At 45.2% G+C, this 22,487-nt stretch overlaps 1 protein-coding gene across 1 annotated transcript in view; it reads right to left on the bottom strand.

Moving 5' to 3' along the window:
- Window positions 1-1,734: 1,734 nt before the first annotated feature.
- LOC144827959 (uncharacterized) overlaps window positions 1,735-22,487 on the bottom strand; it is a 1,280,260-nt gene continuing 1,259,507 nt past the window's right edge. The window contains exons 16-18 of the mRNA XM_078686117.1: window positions 15,404-15,445; window positions 10,717-10,995; window positions 1,735-1,826 (exon numbers count right to left, since the gene is read on the bottom strand). Coding sequence (XP_078542243.1) covers window positions 1,735-1,826; window positions 10,717-10,995; window positions 15,404-15,445 — 413 coding nt within the window. The remainder of the gene's footprint in view (window positions 1,827-10,716; window positions 10,996-15,403; window positions 15,446-22,487) is intronic.

Here is a 22,487-nt window from a genome sequence, read left to right on the forward strand (position 1 = left end):
GTTCTAGTAATGTTAGTTGTCCTGCTGAAGAGTCCTTTAGTGTTGACACATGTGAACACGCCGCTTATGAATCTTCCTTTGTAAAGAGCAGCATGGTTGATACTAATGTTAGCGCTGGGACATCTGGAACAGCAGGTGATACTAATATCACTTTAAATACTACTACAAATCAAAATGATACTGAAGTTAGTACAAGTACTAGATTTGGCACTAAGGAAAATACTAGTACTACAGCAGAGGTTACAGAAAACAGTAGTGCTGTTGTTAGTGACCGTTTAGTACGTACTCGCACAAAACCCAAGTGGTTAAAAGACTTTGTTTGTGATGCTGAGTAAATTGTATATAGTTGTATTTATCCCTTTTAGTTATAAATTAATTTAGTAGTTTAGGAGGAAGATGTGTTGTATCCCTTTAAGGAGTTGTATTACTCGTGCTGCAGTACGAGGAATGTTTTCATCACTGTGTATTGTTTTTTGTTTAAGTATGTATTCTACTTCCATCAGTTGTACTCCCTCACAGCCAGTCAGTTGACTGCGGTGTTTCTGGGAGAAGGACTGAGGAAAGGCTGCCTGTCGATGTTCAAATTCAGGAATAAATCTTCTTTAACCATAACTCTGAGTGTATTACTTAACACTCAGTCATCATTTGTATCCTTCTACGGCTATTGGCCTCTTTACTCCTAAAACTATTTTCTTCCCTGTCTTCCCCCTTCCAGCCCCCTCCCCGCCCCCTACCTCAGTCTGTGGCCCCCTCCCTTGGTCTGTGACTTTTCGCCCCCTCCCCCATAACCCCCCACTCCAGTTCATGTGTTCTTGTGTCTTCAAAGCAATAGAACTCATATAAATCACAAATTTGTTTTGTTTACCTTTAGCGTGCTGTGCGCGTTTTTACTTTCTAAGCAGCCGGACAATCGAGCCGGTGCTGTTTCAACTTTCAACTTGCTGTGCAGCCACAGAGAGCGTGCATGCATGCACGCACGCACACACAGCAAACGACCTTCTAGGCCTTCACTCAGTGGAGGTGCGGCAATCACTAGCGCAGCTAATCACAGAGGCCGCAAGAATCTCTAGCCTGGGTGAGGGGGCTGCTCTGGCATCATGCCGGAAATGGCAGAGGGAGCGCCCCCCAAGGCAGGCCCCAGCAGTCCCGTAGGGGCCCCCCTCTGCCACTTCCCTCTCTGAGCAGCCCCTCCTTCCTGTCTTGACACATGAAACGGCACAATCATACTTTTCCTTCTTTCCTTAGTGAAGGTTTCATTGCGTCAGAAGCTGACCAAGAAATCTCGAGGAAAACGGCATTTTAACTTGTTTCCGGCTGGGGGTTGGCGCTGTTCTAGCGCGGCAGATTCCTTATGGGTATGTTATAGACAACGGGTTTTAGAAGGGAAGAGAGCATTGGGAGTGAAAAGAGCAAGGGAGATAAAGAGAGCGAATACAGAGAATGAAAGAGTGAACCAGGTGAGCCTGAGCTCTAATCCCGGAGCCTCTATGTTCCCTTATTGTGCAATCTTGTGCAAATAGTTTAATCTTTTTGTGCCTCGGTTCCGCTATCTGCAATATTAACAGCCCGTCATAGAACACTAATACCCTAACTAGAACTTGAAATAGTTTGTTCCAGAGCAGTCCAATATCAGCTGTTACAGACTGAATGTTGAAGTGTCTGATTGCTCCGCCCGCTCTCGACATTCTCTGTACTGCAGCAGTGGAGACTGAATGTCCCATGCATCCTGGACACTTATTCAGAGCACTCAAGCGAAATTCTTTTAGTTACATTCTTGTGCTGGTACTGGTAGGGAGGTCTCACCCGCAACACAAGTACGATTGCACCTACCAGACAACATTAAAAACAGTTAGAATATGGCCATTTACCCAAACCTGGCAGATGGCATTCTCAGATCGTACTGAAGCGTCTAAGTAAACGCTCTGATACGGTTACTACGTTAATGCAGATTTCTCCTGCTGTCCTATGCCAGGTGTTATTTTACATGTGCATTGTGATACTTATAGTACTGTATAATAACTAGGAAGATTACAAGTACACATACCGCAGTGCAAAGAAAATACCAGGACTGGAGGAACTACTAACTCCAGACATGGGACATCCATCGTAATATCAGTAGATGGTTTGTGATAAAGAAATGGAATAAAATGCTGTTTAAAAAATCTATTGAATCATGTTACGACTACTGTAAAAAGGAAAATTGTGAAGTATGTGTCTATGTATCACCCCCTTACCAAAGGGTGGGTATGTGCTTGTGTAATGAGTAACCTAGGCACTTACAGCTCTCAACCTCACCTCTTTTGGAAAAATAGGCCCCTTGAGAAGGATTATCAGATAGGTCTCTAGACCTGTGAGGTTTTCTCTGTATGTTTATTCACGATTGACTTATGGTCGATAACTCAATACAGGAAATGCATTCTAACATCATGCAGTCACTAGTTTTTTTGTGGTAATTGTTATTTACTATTTTTGTTATTATTATTGTTGGTATGTTTTGAGGTACTTTCACATACGGTGTCCCGTGAGGCCTGTTCCCATGTCACTGCATGAAAGACAGCCTGCAGCTATGATGTCATGTTGTTGACTGAGCGCGCCCGCAACTGAAGAGTAAAAATCATGTCACAATTATAGTTTCCCCTCCAGGTATAAAAAAAAAGTGTCTCCAGTAAAAATTCCTTCCACACTATTTCTCCTTACCTGGAACCAAACTGAAAATGTAGAACATTGTTAAAAAAAGACATGCTTGAGATTTATAATAGAACACCAATCTGGCCATTTAAACATAAATTCAAATAACAGTAGTTTGCATAACTAATAGTTGTCTTAAAAATCTAGGTTGGCTTCGGTGCTCAGGGGCAAATATTTTAAACCTGTTCTTATTGGTAAGCAGCATGTGCTTTTATTTACATGACCAAAGTCAATAGTCAATTTACACTGCAAACTAACTTGACCCTACCATCTGCAGAAAAGACATGAATTTACATGCTATTGTGTTTTTTTCTAGCCTATGCCTTGTATAGGGTGCACATCTGAATTACAAAAAGTTTGCATAGTCCCTTCTTTAATAAGAAATGAACTACCTTAGAAGACGGTGTAGACTTAATGGTGGTTGAGCTCTAGTGCACGAGGGAGTGCCTACATGGAAAATGAGAGAATTCCATTTGCTGATGTGTCATGCATTGGGACAGGAACAGACTAATTTGCATATAGCCAAGTTCTGAGCTGGGATGGTGCAGTGAGCTAAAAAACGGTGATGGATCAAGCCCTGATCTTTGGACTGGGTAAGAGTGGTCTGCTTAATTCAGGCACTCTGTTCATCACCACCCCCTTTTCTGAATCATTTTGTCCACCATAAGCGTGGAAGGGTATACTCAGATGTGAGTCCCTTGCTCATTGCACCATCAGGATTCAAGCAAGCCGGGCCGACGACGCCTGAAATGGCAGAAACCGGTCCCCGGAAGCTTGTTTCCTTCCCAGTATAAGAATTGGCTTGGTAGTTTGGTTTGCCCTGTTCCCATCATGCACTGGGACAGGAACAGACTAATTTGCATATAGCCAAGTTCTGAGCTGGGATGGTGCAGTGAGCTAAAAAACGGTGATGGATCAAGCCCTGATCTTTGGACTGGGTAAGAGTGGTCTCCTTAATTCAGGCACTCTGTTCATCACCACCCCCTTTTCTGAATCATTTTGTCCACCATAAGCGTGGAAGGGTATACTCAGATGTGAGTCCCTTGCTCATTGCACCATCAGGATTCAAGCAAGCCGGGCCGACGACGCCTGAAATGGCAGAAACCGGTCCCCGGAAGCTTGTTTCCTTCCCAGTATAAGAATTGGCTTGGTAGTTTGGTTTGCCCTGTTCCCATCATGCACTGGGACAGGAACAGACTAATTTGCATATAGCCAAGTTCTGAGCTGGGATGGTGCAGTGAGCTAAAAAACGGTGATGGATCAAGCCCTGATCTTTGGACTGGGTAAGAGTGGTCTGCTTAATTCAGGCACTCTGTTCATCACCACCCCCTTTTCTGAATCATTTTGTCCACCATAAGCGTGGAAGGGTATACTCAGATGTGAGTCCCTTGCTCATTGCACCATCAGGATTCAAGCAAGCCGGGCCGACGACGCCTGAAATGGCAGAAACCGGTCCCCGGAAGCTTGTTTCCTTCCCAGTATAAGAATTGGCTTGGTAGTTTGGTTTGCCCTGTTCCCATCATGCACTGGGACAGGAACAGACTAATTTGCATATAGCCAAGTTCTGAGCTGGGATGGTGCAGTGAGCTAAAAAACGGTGATGGATCAAGCCCTGATCTTTGGACTGGGTAAGAGTGGTCTGCTTAATTCAGGCACTCTGTTCATCACCACCCCCTTTTCTGAATCATTTTGTCCACCATAAGCGTGGAAGGGTATACTCAGATGTGAGTCCCTTGCTCATTGCACCATCAGGATTCAAGCAAGCCGGGCCGACGACGCCTGAAATGGCAGAAACCGGTCCCCGGAAGCTTGTTTCCTTCCCAGTATAAGAATTGGCTTGGTAGTTTGGTTTGCCCTGTTCCCATCATGCACTGGGACATGAACAGACTAATTTGCATATAGCCAAGTTCTGAGCTGGGATGGTGCAGTGAGCTAAAAAACGGTGATGGATCAAGCCCTGATCGTTGGACTGGGTAAGAGTGGTCTGCTTAATTCAGGCACTCTGTTCATCACCACCCCCTTTTCTGAATCGATGTGTCTGCACCAACTTGAGGTATGAACACAGTATTTGAAAAGTACTGAATAAACCCAGCATTTCCATTGAATTCACTATACAGCATCTTTGTTGCTGTTAAAGAAATTTGATTCTAACATTTTGATGTCATCCTGGTTGACATTTGCCTTTCTACATTGGCATAACATTAAAATACTGCAGACTTCTGCTTGCCTCAGAGCAAATGCTAAAACTCTTGTCTCATGATGATTAATAATATAAATAGGTTTTAAAACAAGTTGATGATACAAGCAATGAGCAAACCAAGCAGAATCAGGGACCATGCCTTTAGTTGGTGTCCAGGCTTCTTTGCACTGATCAGAATGTCTCTTAATATCACTATAGCCAAATAGAAGGTTTCACAATCTAGTCCACAACCTATAATATTGGGATTTTAACACATGGTCCTTGCACTAGTAAAATACCAGCCTTTCGGTAAGCTCTCTTTTAAAAAACTGTGTTCATGGCCTCGCCTGGCTTGTCAGCGCAGCTATCACCAAACAATTATGTGAAAAACAATCACCAGGGGAGGAGGCTTTGGCTCTGCCCACATCTTGGGAGTCAAAAATACATGTTTTGATTGAACAGAAGTTATGTGCTTTAACAAAAACGTGCTTGCCCTCCACACAGTTTTACTAATTTTGTTTATTTATTCAGCTGCCTGGAATTCAGCTTTCAGGGGCACACACATGACCGCGTATATTAACATGTCTTCGATAACAAAATCATTTATGGTGGTTTTCTCTGGCTTCAGCACGGATAGAAGGAGGACAGTCAACTACCTACATGGATATTCAGGGTTGCCACCCGACCTTTTAATCCTTACAAAAATTCTTCTACGATTCTTTGCATCCACACAAATGCATATCCATTTCCATGCTATCAACTTGTAATGCTGCACATTACAATACAAAATTATTTTAAAGTTAAAGCCAGACCTAATGTCGTTGCCAGTGCTTGTTCAACCTTGACATTCCAGCAAAAGTTAGCCCGATCTCAAACCATAACAAGTTTCACAAAGTAAATTTGTTTCGCAGATCATATTTCATGTTCAGCTCGTGTCTTTCTCGAGTCTAGAACACCCTTCTGTTTCAGTCTAGCTATTGCTCATGGACAGTTTCAGTTTCATACCACACTGTTCTTTACTTCCACATTCCTCTGCTGCTCCACCTCCCTGACAAAGCAATACAAGGATTTGCAAAGCTAGCTGGTCCGACTTATGCTGCCAGCCTTTTCACTTTGTCAATGCATTCCCTTTTTTCAATGCATGTTGGGTTTTGTAAAACTTTATTGTTTGGGACTAACACTTACCCTAACCCCTTTCCATGGTGACAAACTGAGAACAAATGCTCTTTTCATCCGGTTACAGCAATTGTGTAAGGCTAAATGAGAAGAGTTGATATAACACCCAGGATAATGTGCTGCATGGCTAAATACTTTTAAGATCCTTGAGGCGAGACCGTTGGGTTTCTATTGGGCTTTGTTTTTTTGCCCTGGCACAGGCGGTCCGTTTTTTTCCAGACTGCTGTGATAGCAGTCACATCGATGTGCGCAGCTCACACTGCTCACTTCTCACTGGTTGAGATGTTATGGCATGAGGTCATGATAGGCGAGCGTTGTAGAGGGAAGGAAATCCTTTAACCCCTTCCATGCTCATGACGAGCTGAGCTTGTCATGAGTTGCACCTCTCGCATGCTCATGACGAGCTCAGCTCGTCATGTAACGCGGTAAATCGAAAAAAGCTGCACAGCGCAAAAATGACCGCAGCACGCGTGCGGTTAAAGAATCATTTTCACTCTCTCAGTGCGCCCGTCGTGCCTGTACCACGCCCAGCCCCAGAACCCCTGGCCCCCGCAAACACCACAACGACCGAAGGACCCAACTACCTCAGATGCATACTCCTCAGCACCCGCTCCGCCTGCAAACACGCCGTCGAACTATGGGATCTCCTCGATTTTACCTACCCAGACATTGCCTTCCTGACGGAGACCTGGCTGAACCCCACCTCAGCTCCCAACATCTCCATAGCCATTCCACAAGGCTACAAGATCACCCGCAGAGACCACACCAAAGGCGTAGGAGGAGGAATCGCCATTGTCCACAGGAACACCATCAGAGTCTCGAACAACACCGAGGATACCCTCAGCACCGCTGAACACATGCACTTCCAGATTCACACCGACCCCAACACCACCCTCAGAGGAACCCTCGTCTACAGACCCCCCTGACCCCAACCACAGTTCAGCGACTCCATCGCTGACTTCATCAGCACACAAGCCCTCGCCTCCACCATCTACATCCTCCTCGGGGACCTGAACTTCCACCTCGAGAACAACAACAACACCAACTCTACCACCCTGATCGACAACCTCGTGAACTTAGGACTCAGACAGCTCATGACAATACCAACCCACGCCGTCGGCCACACACTGCAATAATTGCTTTGACTGTATATCCATACCTAAATACAGTTTTTTTGAAAAACGCAAATCTGTGTTTTTGGCTTTTTTGTTCTATTTGACATCTCACCTAAACCCTGCCTATACATGCGTTTTTTCGCCTCTTCTCGATTCTATTAATAATTATCTTCTCCACAGGAGCCATTGTTTTTCCTATAATACTTACTTACCCAGGCTCCGTTGTGAGTTGGGTTCCCTTGTTCTTTCGTTTATTGCTCTCATGGACCAGCGTCAACGACAAGGACACCAGCGAGATCATGAACACAATCCACTCCGGATCACCGCTAGACCCATGCTCTCACCACATCTTCAACAAAGCTAGCACAGCCATCGCACCCCATCTCCAGAAAGTAATCACCATCTCCTTCGAGACAGCAACCTTCCCAGAAAGCTGGAAGCACACCGAGATCAAAGCCTTAATCAAGAAAGATCGGCAATCTGTTGGCTTTTAGAAAGGATCTTAAGTCCTGGCTTTTTGTTCAATAGGTGTGAGGCATCCCTAGCCTGCTCTCGCTCTGTAGTCTGGTTTGAAGCGCCGGGACACTCCTCGGAGTAGCTAACATGATATAACATAACATAACGTAACATAACAGAAACCCAAGGCGGACCCCAAGGACCTCAAGAACGTCCGACCCATCTCCCTGCTCCCGTTCCAGGCGAAGGTCACCAAGAAAATCGTCAACAAACAGCTGACCCGCTTCCTCGAGGAGAACAGCATCCTGGACCCATCCCAGTCCGGGTTCTGCAGCAACCACAGCACCGAAACCGTCCTCCTCGCCGCCACCGATGACATCAGGACCCTGCTTGACAACGGAGAAACAGCGGCCCTCTTCCTCCTGGACCTGTCAGCCGCCTCTGACATGGTCTTCCACCACACACTATGAACACGCCTACACAACGCCGGGATCCAAGAGAAGGCCGTGGAATGGACCACATCCTTCGTCTCCGGTAGAACTCAGAGCGTCCGCCTCCCCCCCTTCCGCTCCACTGCCACCGAAATCATCTGCGGCGTAACAACAGGGCTCCTCCCTCAGCCCAACGCTGTTCAACATCTACATGGCACCACTCTCCCACGTCACCCGACAGCACAACATCATCTCCTACGCCGACGGCCCCCAGCTGATCATCTCCCTCACCAAAGACCCTCACACCGCCAAAACCAACCTCCATGAAGGAATGAAGGCCATAGCCGAATGGATGAGGAATAGCTGTCTGAAGCTGAATTTGGACAAAATGGAGGTCCTCATCCTCGGCTCCACCACCTCAGCCTGAGACGACTCCTGGTGGCCGACAACCCTAGGACCAGGCCTGACACCCGCCAACCACGCACGCAACCTGAGGATCATCCTCAACTCCACCCTCTCCATGACTAAACAGGTCAACGCCTTCTCCTCATCCTGCTTCATTACCCTCCGAATGCTCCGCAGGATTTTCAAGTGGATCCTCACCGAGACAAGAAGATCAGTCACCCAGGCCCTCGTCACCAGCTGGCTGGACTACGGAAACGCCCTCTATGAAGGAACATCGGCCAAGCTCCTAAGACGATTGCAACGCATCTGGAACGCCTCTGCAGGTCTGATCCTCGACATCCCCTGCCGCAGCCACATCACACCCCACGTGGGAGACCTGCACTGGCTCCCCGTCAACAAGCAAACACCTCATCCACGCATACAAAGCACTCCACAAGACCGGCCCGGCATACCTCAACAGACAACTCAACTTCTACTCCCCCACCCGCCACCTCCGCTCCGCCAGCCACTCCCTCGCCACACTTCCCCGTATCCGAAGAACGACTGCCGGTGGCAGATCCTTCTCCCACCTCACTGCTAAGACCTGGAAAACCCTCCCCACCAACCTACGGCAGACCCAAGACCTAGGGCCTCCAGAAGATTCCTCAAGACCTGGCTCTTCAGTCACTAGCAGCACCCCCCCCCCCCCCCAGCGCCTTGAGACCCTCACAGGTATGTAGTGCGCTTTATAAATGGCATGATTGATTGATTCATTGATTGCATTTATCTTCTATTTTTTACATGCAGGAGCAGCAACATCGTCCCCAGGGCTTTAAGAGGGTCGGCTGCGGCGGTGCTAGCAGTTCTTAAATGCAGATGCTGAGATGGGCCATATCTAGCTCCAATTTTTGCCTTCAGCCTCAGGGTGGAAAAAAATCTCAACTCTGCAGCATTGCCACTGCTAAGCCTTTGAAGTAACTTCAAAGAGGCTTGTTTTATTCTTTCACAATCACATTTCAGAGCTGAAGCATTTTCAGTATTATATGCAACAAAGCCATAGTTGCTGGTTATCTATCTGATGCAACTAACAACCATTGACAAAGCCAATAATCCTGACTTGTTGTAGGTAAAATGTTTCTTGTTGTATCATATATCTGGATGCAATGACAGAAACAGCAAAAGACAAGTTGGGCAGCACACAATATGCTAAGCACAGATTTTCAGCGTAGGTGTTTTTAAGCCATGCCCTTAATTACATCGGTCACGCTCCTTTGAGAGACTCCCCAGTTTTTTCATCCCACTTAAAGCCCTGCTACAGGTCTGGCTTTAGCAATAGTGACACCCTGTGCGACAATATTTGCTGGTGCACCCCAATTACCACCTCCGCCACTGATTCCCTCAGTACCGCCATTTGACAATGCCACTCAAGTCTCTATAACCACTGTCTCATAGATTCATTTATAGCGCCACTCATGGCAGTGTAAGTATGTAGGAAATGTTACATAAAACAGAGGCCTACAAGGAGTAGGAGTTCTCTTTAATAATAAGAATTGATTTCTACCCAAGTTAACCCTTTTTGCAAGAATAGGACAACGAAACACTGGGCAGAAAATATATGATATGATATGATATGATAAAAAGTATTTATACAGCGTGCGTTCACCGATGGTTTCTTGGCGCTTGAGAGGACGAACAGAGGACGCAGCAGCGAAGGAGAGAAAAATTAATTGTATGCTTGAGAGAATAGCCAAGTCTTCAGCGCCCTCCTGAATAGAGAGTAGGAGGAGGTAAGACAAAGCATGGGGCTTGCGTGGCAAATCTCAATCCCCCGTGCTTCTTACGCTTGAAGGAGCTGGTAGACAGAAGGTTTGAACCAGAGGATCGGAGGGCTCGAGACGGAGTATAGCGGTGGATACGAGAGGCTAAAAAATCCGGGCCTTGAAGAGAAAGGGCCTTGGAACCAGACAGCCCATTTTAAAAAGGCTGCGCTGGGCCACAGGGAGCCAGTGAAGGCTCTTAAGGAGGGGCTTGGTATGGCTAGACTTTGGATGGACGAAGATCAGTTCCGCTGCTTGGTTCTGGATAAGTTGGAGTTGACAGGATTGGTAAGCAGGTATACCGGTGTACAGTGCGTTTGCGGAGTCAATCTGGGATATAAGCAGTCCCGGAGTGACTTGGACCAGGGCATATTGGGAGAGGAATCTGCTCATTTTCCTGATGCGACCAAGGTGGAAAAAGCAAGCCAACACCACTGACCTAATTTGGGATCCCATGGAGATAACCTTACTGATGGTGACTCCTAAACTCTTAACTGAGTTGACCGGAGATGGTGGACATCCCAGGGAGCGTGGCCAAGAACTGGAGTTCCATGGATTTCCTGGGGGCCCTGTGAGGACCAGCTTAGTCTTGTCAGGATTAAGCTTGAGCTGATTAGCATTCATCCAACTACTGATGAACGTCATAGTCGACTGGACATTCTCTATAGAGGCGGGGGAGGAGTCAATATTAAAGATGAGCTGAAGGTCATCCGCATAATTGAAGATGACCACAGGTCTTTTCTGAAGCTCTGAGATTAAAGGATAAATATACAGATTAAATAATAGTGGGGAAAGGGAAGAGCCCTGGGGGGCCCCACACGTAAGGCCTTTAGCCTTAGACATAAAGGTAGAATTGAATTGAATTGAATTGAAAGAATATTTATATAGCGCCCATGCTACCCGGAGGCCTCGCAGCGCTTCAGATCCAAGAAGTAGCGATCCCAAGATGTAACAAGGCTATCGTTCGAATAGGTGGGCCTTCAAAAGTTTGCGGAAGGCAATTAAACTACGGGTATCTTTTATTGATTGAGGGAGGGCATTCCATAGTTTGGCCGCTGAGTATGAAAAAGAGCGGCCTCCCCATCTAGCTTTTTTTATCTTCCTGGTCATGGCTAGGATTTGGTTACTAGAACGAAGGGATCTGGAAGGTTGATAAAGTACTACCATTGAGTGAAGGATGGTAGGACCTGTCTTCCAGATGGCCTTATGGGCTATGCATAGTGCTTTAAACTGGATCCTGGCTCCCATAGGAAGCCAGTGCAGTTGATGAAGGGCGGGCCTAGCAGATTGCCTCCTCGGGACTTGCAGGAGTAATCTTGCGGCACTGTTCTGTACCACTTGAAGTTTTTTTATTGTGGATAATGGGGATCCAAGGTACAGGGAGTTCCCATAATCCAACCGGGACAGAATCAACGCCTGGATCATGGTCCTGCGTGCTTCAAATGGTAGGAGAGGAAGAACTTTCCGCAGCATTCTTAACAATCCATAGCATGTTGATGCTACGACAGTGGCTTGGTGACCTAGATTAAGTTTATCATCAAGCCATACGCCCAAACTCTTTATATAGGGTTTAGGTGTTGGAGGTGGTCCCAGACATGGGGGCCAGATGGGAATTGGTGGAGTAGGAGAGGAGTTGCCTAGTATCATAATCTCCGTCTTATCTCCATTAAGACGGAGATAAGAATCCTTCATCCATCCGGCTACGGCTTCAAGACAAGGTGCCAGTCTGTCAGAGGATGTCCCATCATGGCCCAAAGATACCACTAATTGGGTATCGTCAGCGTAGCTGACGATCTCAATGCCAAAAGGGTGAATGACGGCTGCCAACGGTTGCATATACACATTAAAAAGCGTTGGGCTTAAAGCCGATCCCTGCGGGACTCCGCATTTCAGAGCCTGGCTAGATGACACAACACCTCCTTCAAAGACTTGAAAGTGGCGGTTACTAAGGAAGGAGGTGAACCATTTCAGAGCAGCACCCGACACCCCGCAGGCGGACTGCTTGCTTCCGGTCTTGTAGAAATGATGCAAGCCATCTCAACGGGGTGCCCCGGATGCCGGCGTTCTGGACCCGTTCGAGGAGGATGGCATGGTCGACGGTGTCGAACGCAGCCGACAAATCCAGGAGCACCAGGGCCTGTGAGATGTTTTGGTCAGCCCCCTTTCTGAGTGCGTCATGAACTGCCAAAATAATGGACTCTGTAGAGTGTTGGGGTCTAAATCCGGCTTGATGGGGATCTAAGAACTGAGAACTTTCCACAAAGGTGCTGAGGCAGTTAGCTACAAAGGCCTCTAAGACTTTGCCCAGAAAAGGGAGCAACGATATTGGGCAGGAAGTTACTCAGGACCGCAGGGTCCGCACCAGGTTTTTTAAGGATGGGGGAGACCACTGCCGATTTAAAGGCATTGGGAACCACCCCCGTAGAAAAGGAGTTGTTAAGTAAGGAGAGTGGTGCGCCTGTAAGATTGAGAAAAATCTTACAAGAGATGTGGGGGGGACAACTGTCCAGGGGTGAACCAGATCGAACTTTACTACGAAGAGAGAAGAACATCTCTTGAGTGATCAGGGGGAAATTTAGAAGGAACAAAGAATTCCCAGGAGGGCTACCAAGATCAAGGTTTGAGATGGTCTTAGGAATGCTAGTTTTAATTTTGATTATCTTGTCGAAAAAGTAACTGTTAAGGGAGTCACAAAGGGACTGTGAGACTGGGATGACAAAGGCTTAATGGTCACTCGGTCGGGTTTTGCTAATTCATTAACTATAGAAAAAATATCTTTGGATTTGTTGGAGAAGTTCAAGATTTTAGCAGAGAAGTATTCAGTTTTTGCCCCAAGAATGGCAGATTTATAATCTTTTAAAGCAGTGAGAAAAATCGACTTCTCTAAAGGACAATAACCCAGTCTCCACTTTCGCTCGGTTTGTGGAAGGGCGAGTTTCCTATCTTTCAAATCCTGGATGAACCAGAGCTGGGCATCATGAGGCTGTTTATTTTTGAGTATTTTCAAAGGGGCGAAAGTGTCCCTGGCCTCGGCCAACCACGTGTTGATGTTTTCAGCCTGGGCATGGACTGAGAATGATGAGCCAGAGGGCTCAGATGGGCATGGGGTGGATACGGCCAAAGAGAAACAGAGGAAATATCAACTCGACCCCAGTTCCGGATCGCGAGAGGATCAGAGATACATGATTTGATGACCGCAGTTTTGGGTAGAGAAAAGGAAATAAAGAAGTGATCCGACCAGGCACATGGGGAGATCTGAAGTTTTGACACATCTAGATTTAGCAACCAGACCTGGTCCCGGATATGGCCCTTGGTGTGGGTGGCTCCATTGATGTGCTGAGTAACGTTAAGGCCATTTAAGAGCTCCGTAAACTCCATTGAGGATGCACTTTCGTGCTGAGCATGGGGCCAATAATTGAAGTCCCCTATAATACGAATTTTCGCATGATTTATCGCCAGCTCGGCTGCCATACTACCGAATAGATGGAGAAAATTCGGTAGCTGGCCGGGTGGCCAATAGAAAAGGGCAAATGTTAGGATGAGACTGTCGGAATCGAGTTTGAATAGTAAAAAATCAACCGAGGGGATTGAAGACAACGTGATGGAATTGGCTTTGTAGGTGTGGGAAATAATGGTAGCAACTCCTCCCCCCGCTTTCCCCTGAGGCCTATTTGCCTTGAGAATGTAGTAGTTATCAGGGATAGCGGCCAAGTTATCTGGGGTAGACTCGGCTGCGAGCCACGTTTCAGATAACAGCAGTATATCTGGTTTAACAGTATCTAAAAGAAAGAAAATCTCAAGCTGGTGTTTAACCAGCGAGCGGGTATTCAGGTACCGGATAGAAAGATGGTCATGGTCATTACTATGACAGATGAGAGGGGGAGTGGGTTGGGGAGCTTCGGGGACAGTGACGGGAGTGGCGAGAGCGAGGCCCATAAGCAGGGACGTGGAAGAGTATTTTGGTTGCAATATTCCGTTATTCTCAAGGGTGCAGAGGAGATATTTGGAGATGGACTCATTACCTTGGAGGGATATAAGCTCCTCTGCTGTGTAGGACTTGGAGAAACGGGCAGAATGCGTGGCCCCTGGTGCCGGTCGGGCGCGGATGGGCGCGGAAGGGCACGGACGGGCGCAGTCGGGCTTGCCTTTGGCGCGCGGCTGCGCGTTGCCCGAGGCATCCGGTTTTAAAGGGAGCAGGGCTCGAGCGCTAGAACGCTCACCTCCTCCTACAGGAAGTAGGAAAAATGACTGGCGCTGGCTCAGCCAATGGGCTCCCTCCACACAATCGAGCTCTGCTCGTGGTGGACGGGGGAGTCCAGAGGCTCTGGGCAGCAAGAAGTAGGTAAAAGCAGCAACTTGTAATCCGCTCAAAATCACAAGAAGTAAAGTGCTAACAAACAGTTTTTTTAAAAGATACCGCCAGGCAGGTAAGCCTCACCACGTCCAGCGCGCGTTGCCCCCGGCATCCGGAAAAAGGGAGGAGGGCTTGAGCGCTAGAACGCTCACCTCCTCCTACCGGAAGTAGGAAAAATTACTGGTGCTGGCTCAGCCAATGGGCTCCTACCACAACAATCGAGCTCTGCTCGTGGTGGACCGGGGAGTCCAGAGGCTCTGGGCAACAAGAAGTAGGTAAAAGCAGCAACTTGTAATCCTCTCAAAATCACAAGAAGTAAAGTGCAAACAAACAGTTTTTTAAAAAGATACCGCAGGCAGGTAAGCCTCAGCACGTCTAGCGCACGTATAGCTCTAATATTTTCCTTGCAGTTTGCATGCAGCTCTTTGAGAGCAGTTAATAGCTCCCTGCTCTATATTAGGATTTTAACGTATAAACTGCAAGTAACAAAAGGATCTCTGATAATAGCGGCAATGCATTGACCTATTTATTTTAGATGCATTTTGTCATCTGAATGGGACGCTTTCTTAGCAGCAGGCATATTAACCCTCTGCACTCTAATGAGTCAAAACTTTTACTAGACAAAGCTTGGCAGCCCACTATATGCTTAGCACAGATTTTTAGCTTAGGCGTTTTTAGCCCCTGACTTAATTACATAAGCCACGCTCCTTTGAGTGACCCCCCCAGTCTTTTCATCCCACTTAAAGCCCTATATTTTACTGCTGGGGACCAGACCCAATATTGAAACAGGGCAGTGTACTTACCTGGTACTGAACTCTCATCAGTTTTCTCTTTCTTGGCAGAACCTGTCGAGAGTAAATAAAAAGTTTAAAAGTAATACTTCATATTACAAACAAAATACAAAATACATCCTACTGCAAACATTTTCTTAAATGCAACACACATCCTAGGCCTTAGCCAGGGCTGTCTGAGCCCCAAACAATAAACTCTCATGGCCTTGTAATCAATGGATTTAAAGCAGGAAACAATGCATTACTTACTTCCGGTAAGGTTATTTCCGGTCGATACTGTAACTGCAGATTCGTTACTTTGTGATTCCTCACCTTGTGAATCTCCTTATGCCCTAAACTGGATCCAGAGACTGATGCAATAGCTACAGGTGGAGCCGTTGGCCATTGTTGCAACTGCGACCCACCTCTGGACATGATAACACAAAGCTGCATAAAAGTGCCACGCAGTATGCTGACTTCAGGTAAAACATTATTTCTTTCCATGCCAAAGACATGGAACATAGCAGACAAATGTAATGGTAGCTGGCTGTCTGCTAAGTCTAACGAAGACCCTTATTAAATCCTGAAAATCTGTGTCGCATAAAGGGGAGGCGGGAGGGTGGTGAGGAATCTGCAGGTAGAATAACCATGAAGGTAAATGACTTAGCCTGCTGGAAACGTCTAACAGCAGATTTCTCTCTCTGTAAATCAATGTCAGAGCAATGCCCCTTCCTAAGAGGTAAATCAGAGGATTAGATTTTACAAGGGTACTTCAGAAAAGAGAGGGCACAAATTCCCTCCCTAAGAAATTGTGAATCAATGCAGTGGTGACTGATAATAATGTGGGCAGATGCTCATATGGCTGCTTGTCAGATGTGTTATTCAGGAAGGCGTTAGGGCAGTAGTTACGGCTAATGCGCTAGTAAAATAAGCTGTTATACCCTCAAGAGTATCCTTTTTGGCCAGGGTTCAGCATTGCTTTGTTGTGTAGCATTTTAGAATCCAAGCGTAATTTACTGATTCATGCCCTTATATAGCTATAATTCTCAATTGCCCTTATATATGCATAGAAATCATACCCATATTTAGACATAACCCATCCAGTCCACATACAGGCACGGCTACTTCCACTAGTTCCAAAAAGCAACAACGATTTCTAGGAAAACTCGGCTTCAGCAGTCAGGGACATCCCCTTGCTTGAATATTGATTTGTCCTAGAAATCATGGAGTTTTCAAAGAACTACCATTCCCTTGGGGTTCTTTGATGACGGTATTATGTCTGACTTTACGTCAAATTAGATACCTTCAAGGTATAAATATGCCTACACTTGCCCTAGCAAACACACGGTGGTTCGGAGCAGCTCGACTATCTACTTGCCTGACGCAGCTCGCTACAGCAAGCTATAGCAAGTGCCGAAGGAAGCCAACCCTTCAGCTGACGCACTGACAGAGAAGCTGTCCTTTCTCTCGCTGAGAATCCAGCTCCAGTGTTTCTAAGCTCCCCTCGCGGGGTGTTGGGAAATCGAGTCCCGAGACAGAGATACTAGACCTCCTTCATTCTAAAACCAAGATACGGAGCTAATTAAACCCTAAGAGAAATCTTGGATAGATTCTTGGCAAAGAAAAAATAAACCTATGCTACACCTCACTTATGTCTTCCCTCGTACTAGACTTAGGTTAGGTACATCAGGGTAGGCGTATTTTAGAAGCACCAGATGAGTACTTTTTAGTTTTGTTATTTATGTATTTATTTATCTATGGTCTAGGAACCATACAATGCTTTTACAGTATTATTTTATAATACTCTTCTTACTGTATGCAGTATACATTACAACCAGTATTACGATTGTAGCAGTTCACTTTACTTGCATGAGAAAGAAGACTGTTAAATAAAACCCTTTTATTCAATACGCCCGTCTCGCTATTTCGCTGCACCTCTGATGAAAAGCATGCACGGTTGACTGAGTAAAATATCTATCTATTGTTTCCACAACTCTGAAGATCAGTTTTATTCTTGGGGAAACAAAGTTGCCATGTTTATGCAGAAACTAATCCCTTCTTGTTTATTCGAGAAAGTTTTTAGTGACCTCTGAGCTAGCTGGCACTCACAATTAAGTCTAATATATTCGATAGAGACCTAGTCGACATAAGTCCTACGTCAAATCTATAGGATATATTATTCCAATGCGCAGAGCCTATTGGGAATATGGGAACTACACTACATGGCGCCCAACATTTGGTAAGACACTAATTTAACGCTGATACTAGAGTACCTCAGTCATGCTTTTCACAGAGACCCCTTTTTCCCGTAACATACTCCAATAGACGTCTGGAGTGGGTAAAACAATAAAATGTCCGCCATTACTGAGTAAGACGAAAATCCTATGTGTTAGTTTTTGGTTTGATTCAACATTGAAGGATACAGTGTTCCAAAATATTGTGCACCTTATCTTTGTTTCCTTGAAACTTGCTCTGCAAACGTTCGGTCAACAAAATGAGTGACCCCGAGAACAGTGGAGCTGCAGCTGCAGCCCGACCAGGTTTAGACATTACAGGTTTCCAAGAAAACGACCCGGATGCTATAATCATCCCGGAAAACCTAAGGAAAACCATCACTATAAAGCTTATAACAAACGGCCTATTATCAAGAGGTGGTAGGGTAATGTTTGTCATAGAGGCACACGAATATCAGCAGACAGAGGAATTCTATTCATGGATAGTCTTCCCTGAAGCAAATGCAGTATCGCATGTGTTTCACTTCTACAAAGTAGAGGATAATCCAACGGAATACGTCCCTTTCGAGGACATTGAAATTCCACTAACTTACCAAGAGCATCAGCTCTGGTTTAAAGGTGCCCTACATCAAAATCACATTACCAGGCTCGGTCCACTAAGTAGACCAGGAGCAACATGGCCGGTACTAACCAGCTATACACCACACCCTGGCATTGAAAAAATGTCAGGTGCTGAATTATTAGTTCAACTAAAACAACTAATAAAAGTACATAGACAATTGGTTCCATATGTCATGCGGACTCTAACATTCCAACCTCCTATAAGGATTCCACAACAAGCCCCTCACCAGGGGAACACAAATAAAATTACACCACAGACTATACAATCAGTAATTGGTAAATTGCCCGCAAAAAAGGGAGCAAATTCCATTCTGGAATGCTCAAAAAATGACTCAAATCGAGGCAGTATTTCCTGGCAGTACACCTCATGAGAAACAATTTTAACAATCTGTTTACCAATGGGGATCGCACCACACCTGGAGGACTTCGACACTTGGGGTACAGTCTTTGCTGCAATCTACACAAAAACACATTGTGTTCCGTCTATGGCGGTGATACCAAACGTCCTGAAACAGATAAAAATGAATACGGGGCAGAGCCTGCGTTAAATCTGGGTATGAAATTACTGAAAGATTTCAAACAGGTCTCAGCTATAATATTAGCTAATATTAAAGGTGAGGCAACATCTGTGGCGATCCGCCAAAAAATAAGGGACATTGATATAACTGAGCAACCATATGAACTGGCCAGAATAATTGAAAAATCCTACGAAGAACTAGGAAGAGATAGTTAGGGTGGGAAACCAGTAAAGCCCCAACTAAAAGAAAATCCTGAAAAGGTCTTTACGAAAAACACTTTCACTACTTCTAAAAAGAAGTGGGAAAATACTAAACAAACTTTTAATAAGAAGCGCTTTCAGTCCCGAGGAAGGTCTCCTCAAAAGGAGCCCTCTGAAAAGAGGTATAACCTCAGGAATAGGGATAATTTGAGAAAACCTGATAGATATCAAGATATTGATACACGTTCCTCTCATAACTTTCAGACTTCCTCACAGAAATTGGAAAGAAGAGGACGGCCAGAACACAAGGAAGAATGCGTGAAGTCCAAAGACGATCAACACGTTCCAAAAAATAAGAAAACCCAATTCACCAAAAAGACGGTAACAGGTCTAAAGATCAGACAGGCCGAGGATCTTGAGGACACTACTCAAGAATGGGGAGTGGGCCCAGACAATGCTGGACAGCGCAGAAGAAGTCACCATAGCTTGCAAGATCTTGAAGGACCATCTGGAGACAGTGGACTTGAATGAGTACATTCAAGTTGAAACAGCTGATACCAGGGTTAGTGTACCCCATAAGTTATATGAAGTAACGCTCCGGATGGAGGGGGACATACCTAGGAAAATAAGAGCACTCTTTTGGGAGAAGCTCTCTAAGGGTAGTGAAATGCTTCTAGCTGAAAAAGACTGGCCACCAACATTTTTCAGGGAGTGCCCACACGGCGAAGACATCATTATGCCAGCCTTCTCCAATCATATTCCAATTCATTTAAAATACACCCATGCCAGACAATGGGCTGTAGCCCAGGCTCCAGCATTATATAAAAAACCATGTGGGATGGGATGAGGATTCTCCTCAACACAAAATCCAGTTAAAATCACAACCAATTGCACAGAGGCAGTATCCAGTTAAGCAAGAAGCTAAAAAACAAACAGGTCAGGGAGATATTAGAGCAACTTGAATACCAAGGGGTGATTGAAACATGCACCTCGTCAACGAACAATCCTTTGTTTCCTGTCTCCAAACCAGACAATACATATTGTCTCGTTTTGGACTACAGACATTTAAACTCTTGTTGCAAAACTTTTGCAGTACAGAATGCACACAGTGCAACACTGATGAATAACATTGTGCGCAGAAAATATAAAACTACATTAGATATTTCTAACGGTTTCTTCTGCCAAAACATTGCATCCTAAAGCAGGAACTTGACCGCTTTCTCAATCATGGGGACACAGCGTCACTTTTGTCGTCTCCCCCAAGGAGTCAAGAATAGTCCGGGGTTATTTTCAGCCAGAGTAACAGAGTTACTACAAACGTATGATGATGAGGCATTATCTTATGTCGATGACATCTATCTAACAGACGATGATTTGGACAGGCACTTGAACAGAGTGAATACCATAATACTTGGCTTCGCCACTGAAGGGTATAAATTCAACTTTACAATATCAAGAATTGCCCACCTCAACGTCCTTTTTCTAGCATACGAATTATCAGGTGAAGGCAAAAGCCTGGCAGACAACGTTTTAGAAAAGTGTGCGCTGCTCTAACCTCCAAAAACGCAGAAAAACTTACAGTCAATTCTAGGTTTCCTGAATTTCGGAAGAGCATAAATTCTAAACTACGCAGAAAGGATTAAATCTCTCGACGAAATAATCAAACCTGATTTCAAAACTACTAATTGGACTCAAAAACACACAGAAATTTTGCGTTCAGTGCAAACAGACATGTTAGCAACAACACATTTACAGACACGAGTAAACGTACGCAACCTTGTAATCAGAATAATCCCAGAATGATGCGTTTTTACGTACTTAACCTTTAATGAAGGTGAAAAAGTACCAATTGCTTACAAATCACACTTGTACACACAAGCTGAAATGAAATTCACTTAAAATTCTGACAGCGGTTCAAACTGCAGTAGCAAAAGAGAGAGCTCTCACACAGGGTAAACGCATAATGGTTGTTACTCCTGTACCTGCCTTAGAAGCAGTGACAAAAGCAAGCATTCTGAATGCTAAGGCTTTACATCCAAGATGGATACAATGGGTTAACTCTCTTGCTGCAACAGACGTTAAATAGGTTTTTGACCCCTAATTGAAAACACAAGAATTTCCACAATACGAACAAAAATGTCCTCTGCCCACTGAGATTCTGCCTCTAGAACAGTATGAATGTATAATTTATACAGACGAATCAGCACAAACCGCAATTGGGGGTAAATAAGCTTATAGTGCTGCATGCGTGATTGTTAAAGGTTGCTGGCGCGAAGGTAAATTCCGACCTATGGTCACAAAAAAACAATCTCTCGGAGACTGTACAGCTCAGCGAGCTGAACTACAGGCCTTCAAGATGTCACTTGAAAATACCGATCGCGAATTCCCCACACTCATAGTGTCCGATTCTTATTACGGCCTTCAATCTTACAATGAACACTTGCAGAACTGGGTTCAAAATGGTTTCAAAGATGCAAAAGGTGGCACAATCAAGCATAAGTTGCTTTGGGAACAAGTAGTTCAATTACAGAAAGAACTACAAAAGAGTCACGTGATCCATACATTGAGTCATCAACGTGATAGCGTTCACGTTGCAGGGAATTCATTGGCTGATGAAGCCGCGAAGGCAGCTGTAAAAACGGCTTCTGTAGCTGCAATCACTCGTTCGAAAACAAAAATAGACAGCGAAATAATGCAGGCTGTTGCCGATTCCAATAAAGACAGCTGTAAAACGTTACCAAAAGGCTTTCCACTCAAGTACTCATATATAACATATGTAAATGTTCCTTTTGCTCGAATTCCTGGAGTGGGGGATAGAGTAATTCCAAACATGGAACATAGATTAGGACTAATCTTAGCAGCGCATGAAGGGCTTGCCTCTGCACACGCACGTGTTTCCGCCACAGTGTCATTCATAAAACAAAGATACTGGTGGCCACGAATGAGGAAACATACCAGAAACTATGTTTTGGAATGTGAAATCTGCCAGAAAATAAAGGTTTCAACAGTGAAACGCCCAGCACAGACGCCCCTTTTAATTTCTGATAAACCATTAGCTTGCGTTTACCTGGATCACTGCGGTCCCTTACAAGGGATGGTAACTATAAATATATCATGGTCGCAGTGGATTCATGCTCAAGATTCATTTGGGTGTGGCCTCAGCGCTCGGCTGATGCCCAAACTGTTATAAAAGATTTGCGAGTCTTTATCGGCACGTACGCTGTCGGCACGCTACATTCTGACCAGGGTCCTGCATTTAACTCCAAAGTTTAGAAGGATGCCATGGCCAATCTGGGCATTGCATTGCGGTATTCAAGTCCATTCCATTCGGAGGGAAATTCTGTAGTGGAAAGAAAAAACCGGGACATAAAGCAATCTATATCAGCTAGGGTATTAGGCTCGGATGACGGGTGGGTCAAACATCTAATAAGTGTCCAACGTAGTTTAAATAATCTGCCAAGAAACTCTCTGGGTGTAATCACTCCATATGAAATCCTTTTTGGTACTAGAATGCTTGTCCAGGACCTCGATCATCACACTTCAC

This window comes from Lissotriton helveticus, chromosome 4_1 (genome assembly GCF_964261635.1).
Source record: "Lissotriton helveticus chromosome 4_1, aLisHel1.1, whole genome shotgun sequence".
In the NCBI taxonomy this organism is placed as follows: domain Eukaryota; kingdom Metazoa; phylum Chordata; class Amphibia; order Caudata; family Salamandridae; genus Lissotriton; species Lissotriton helveticus.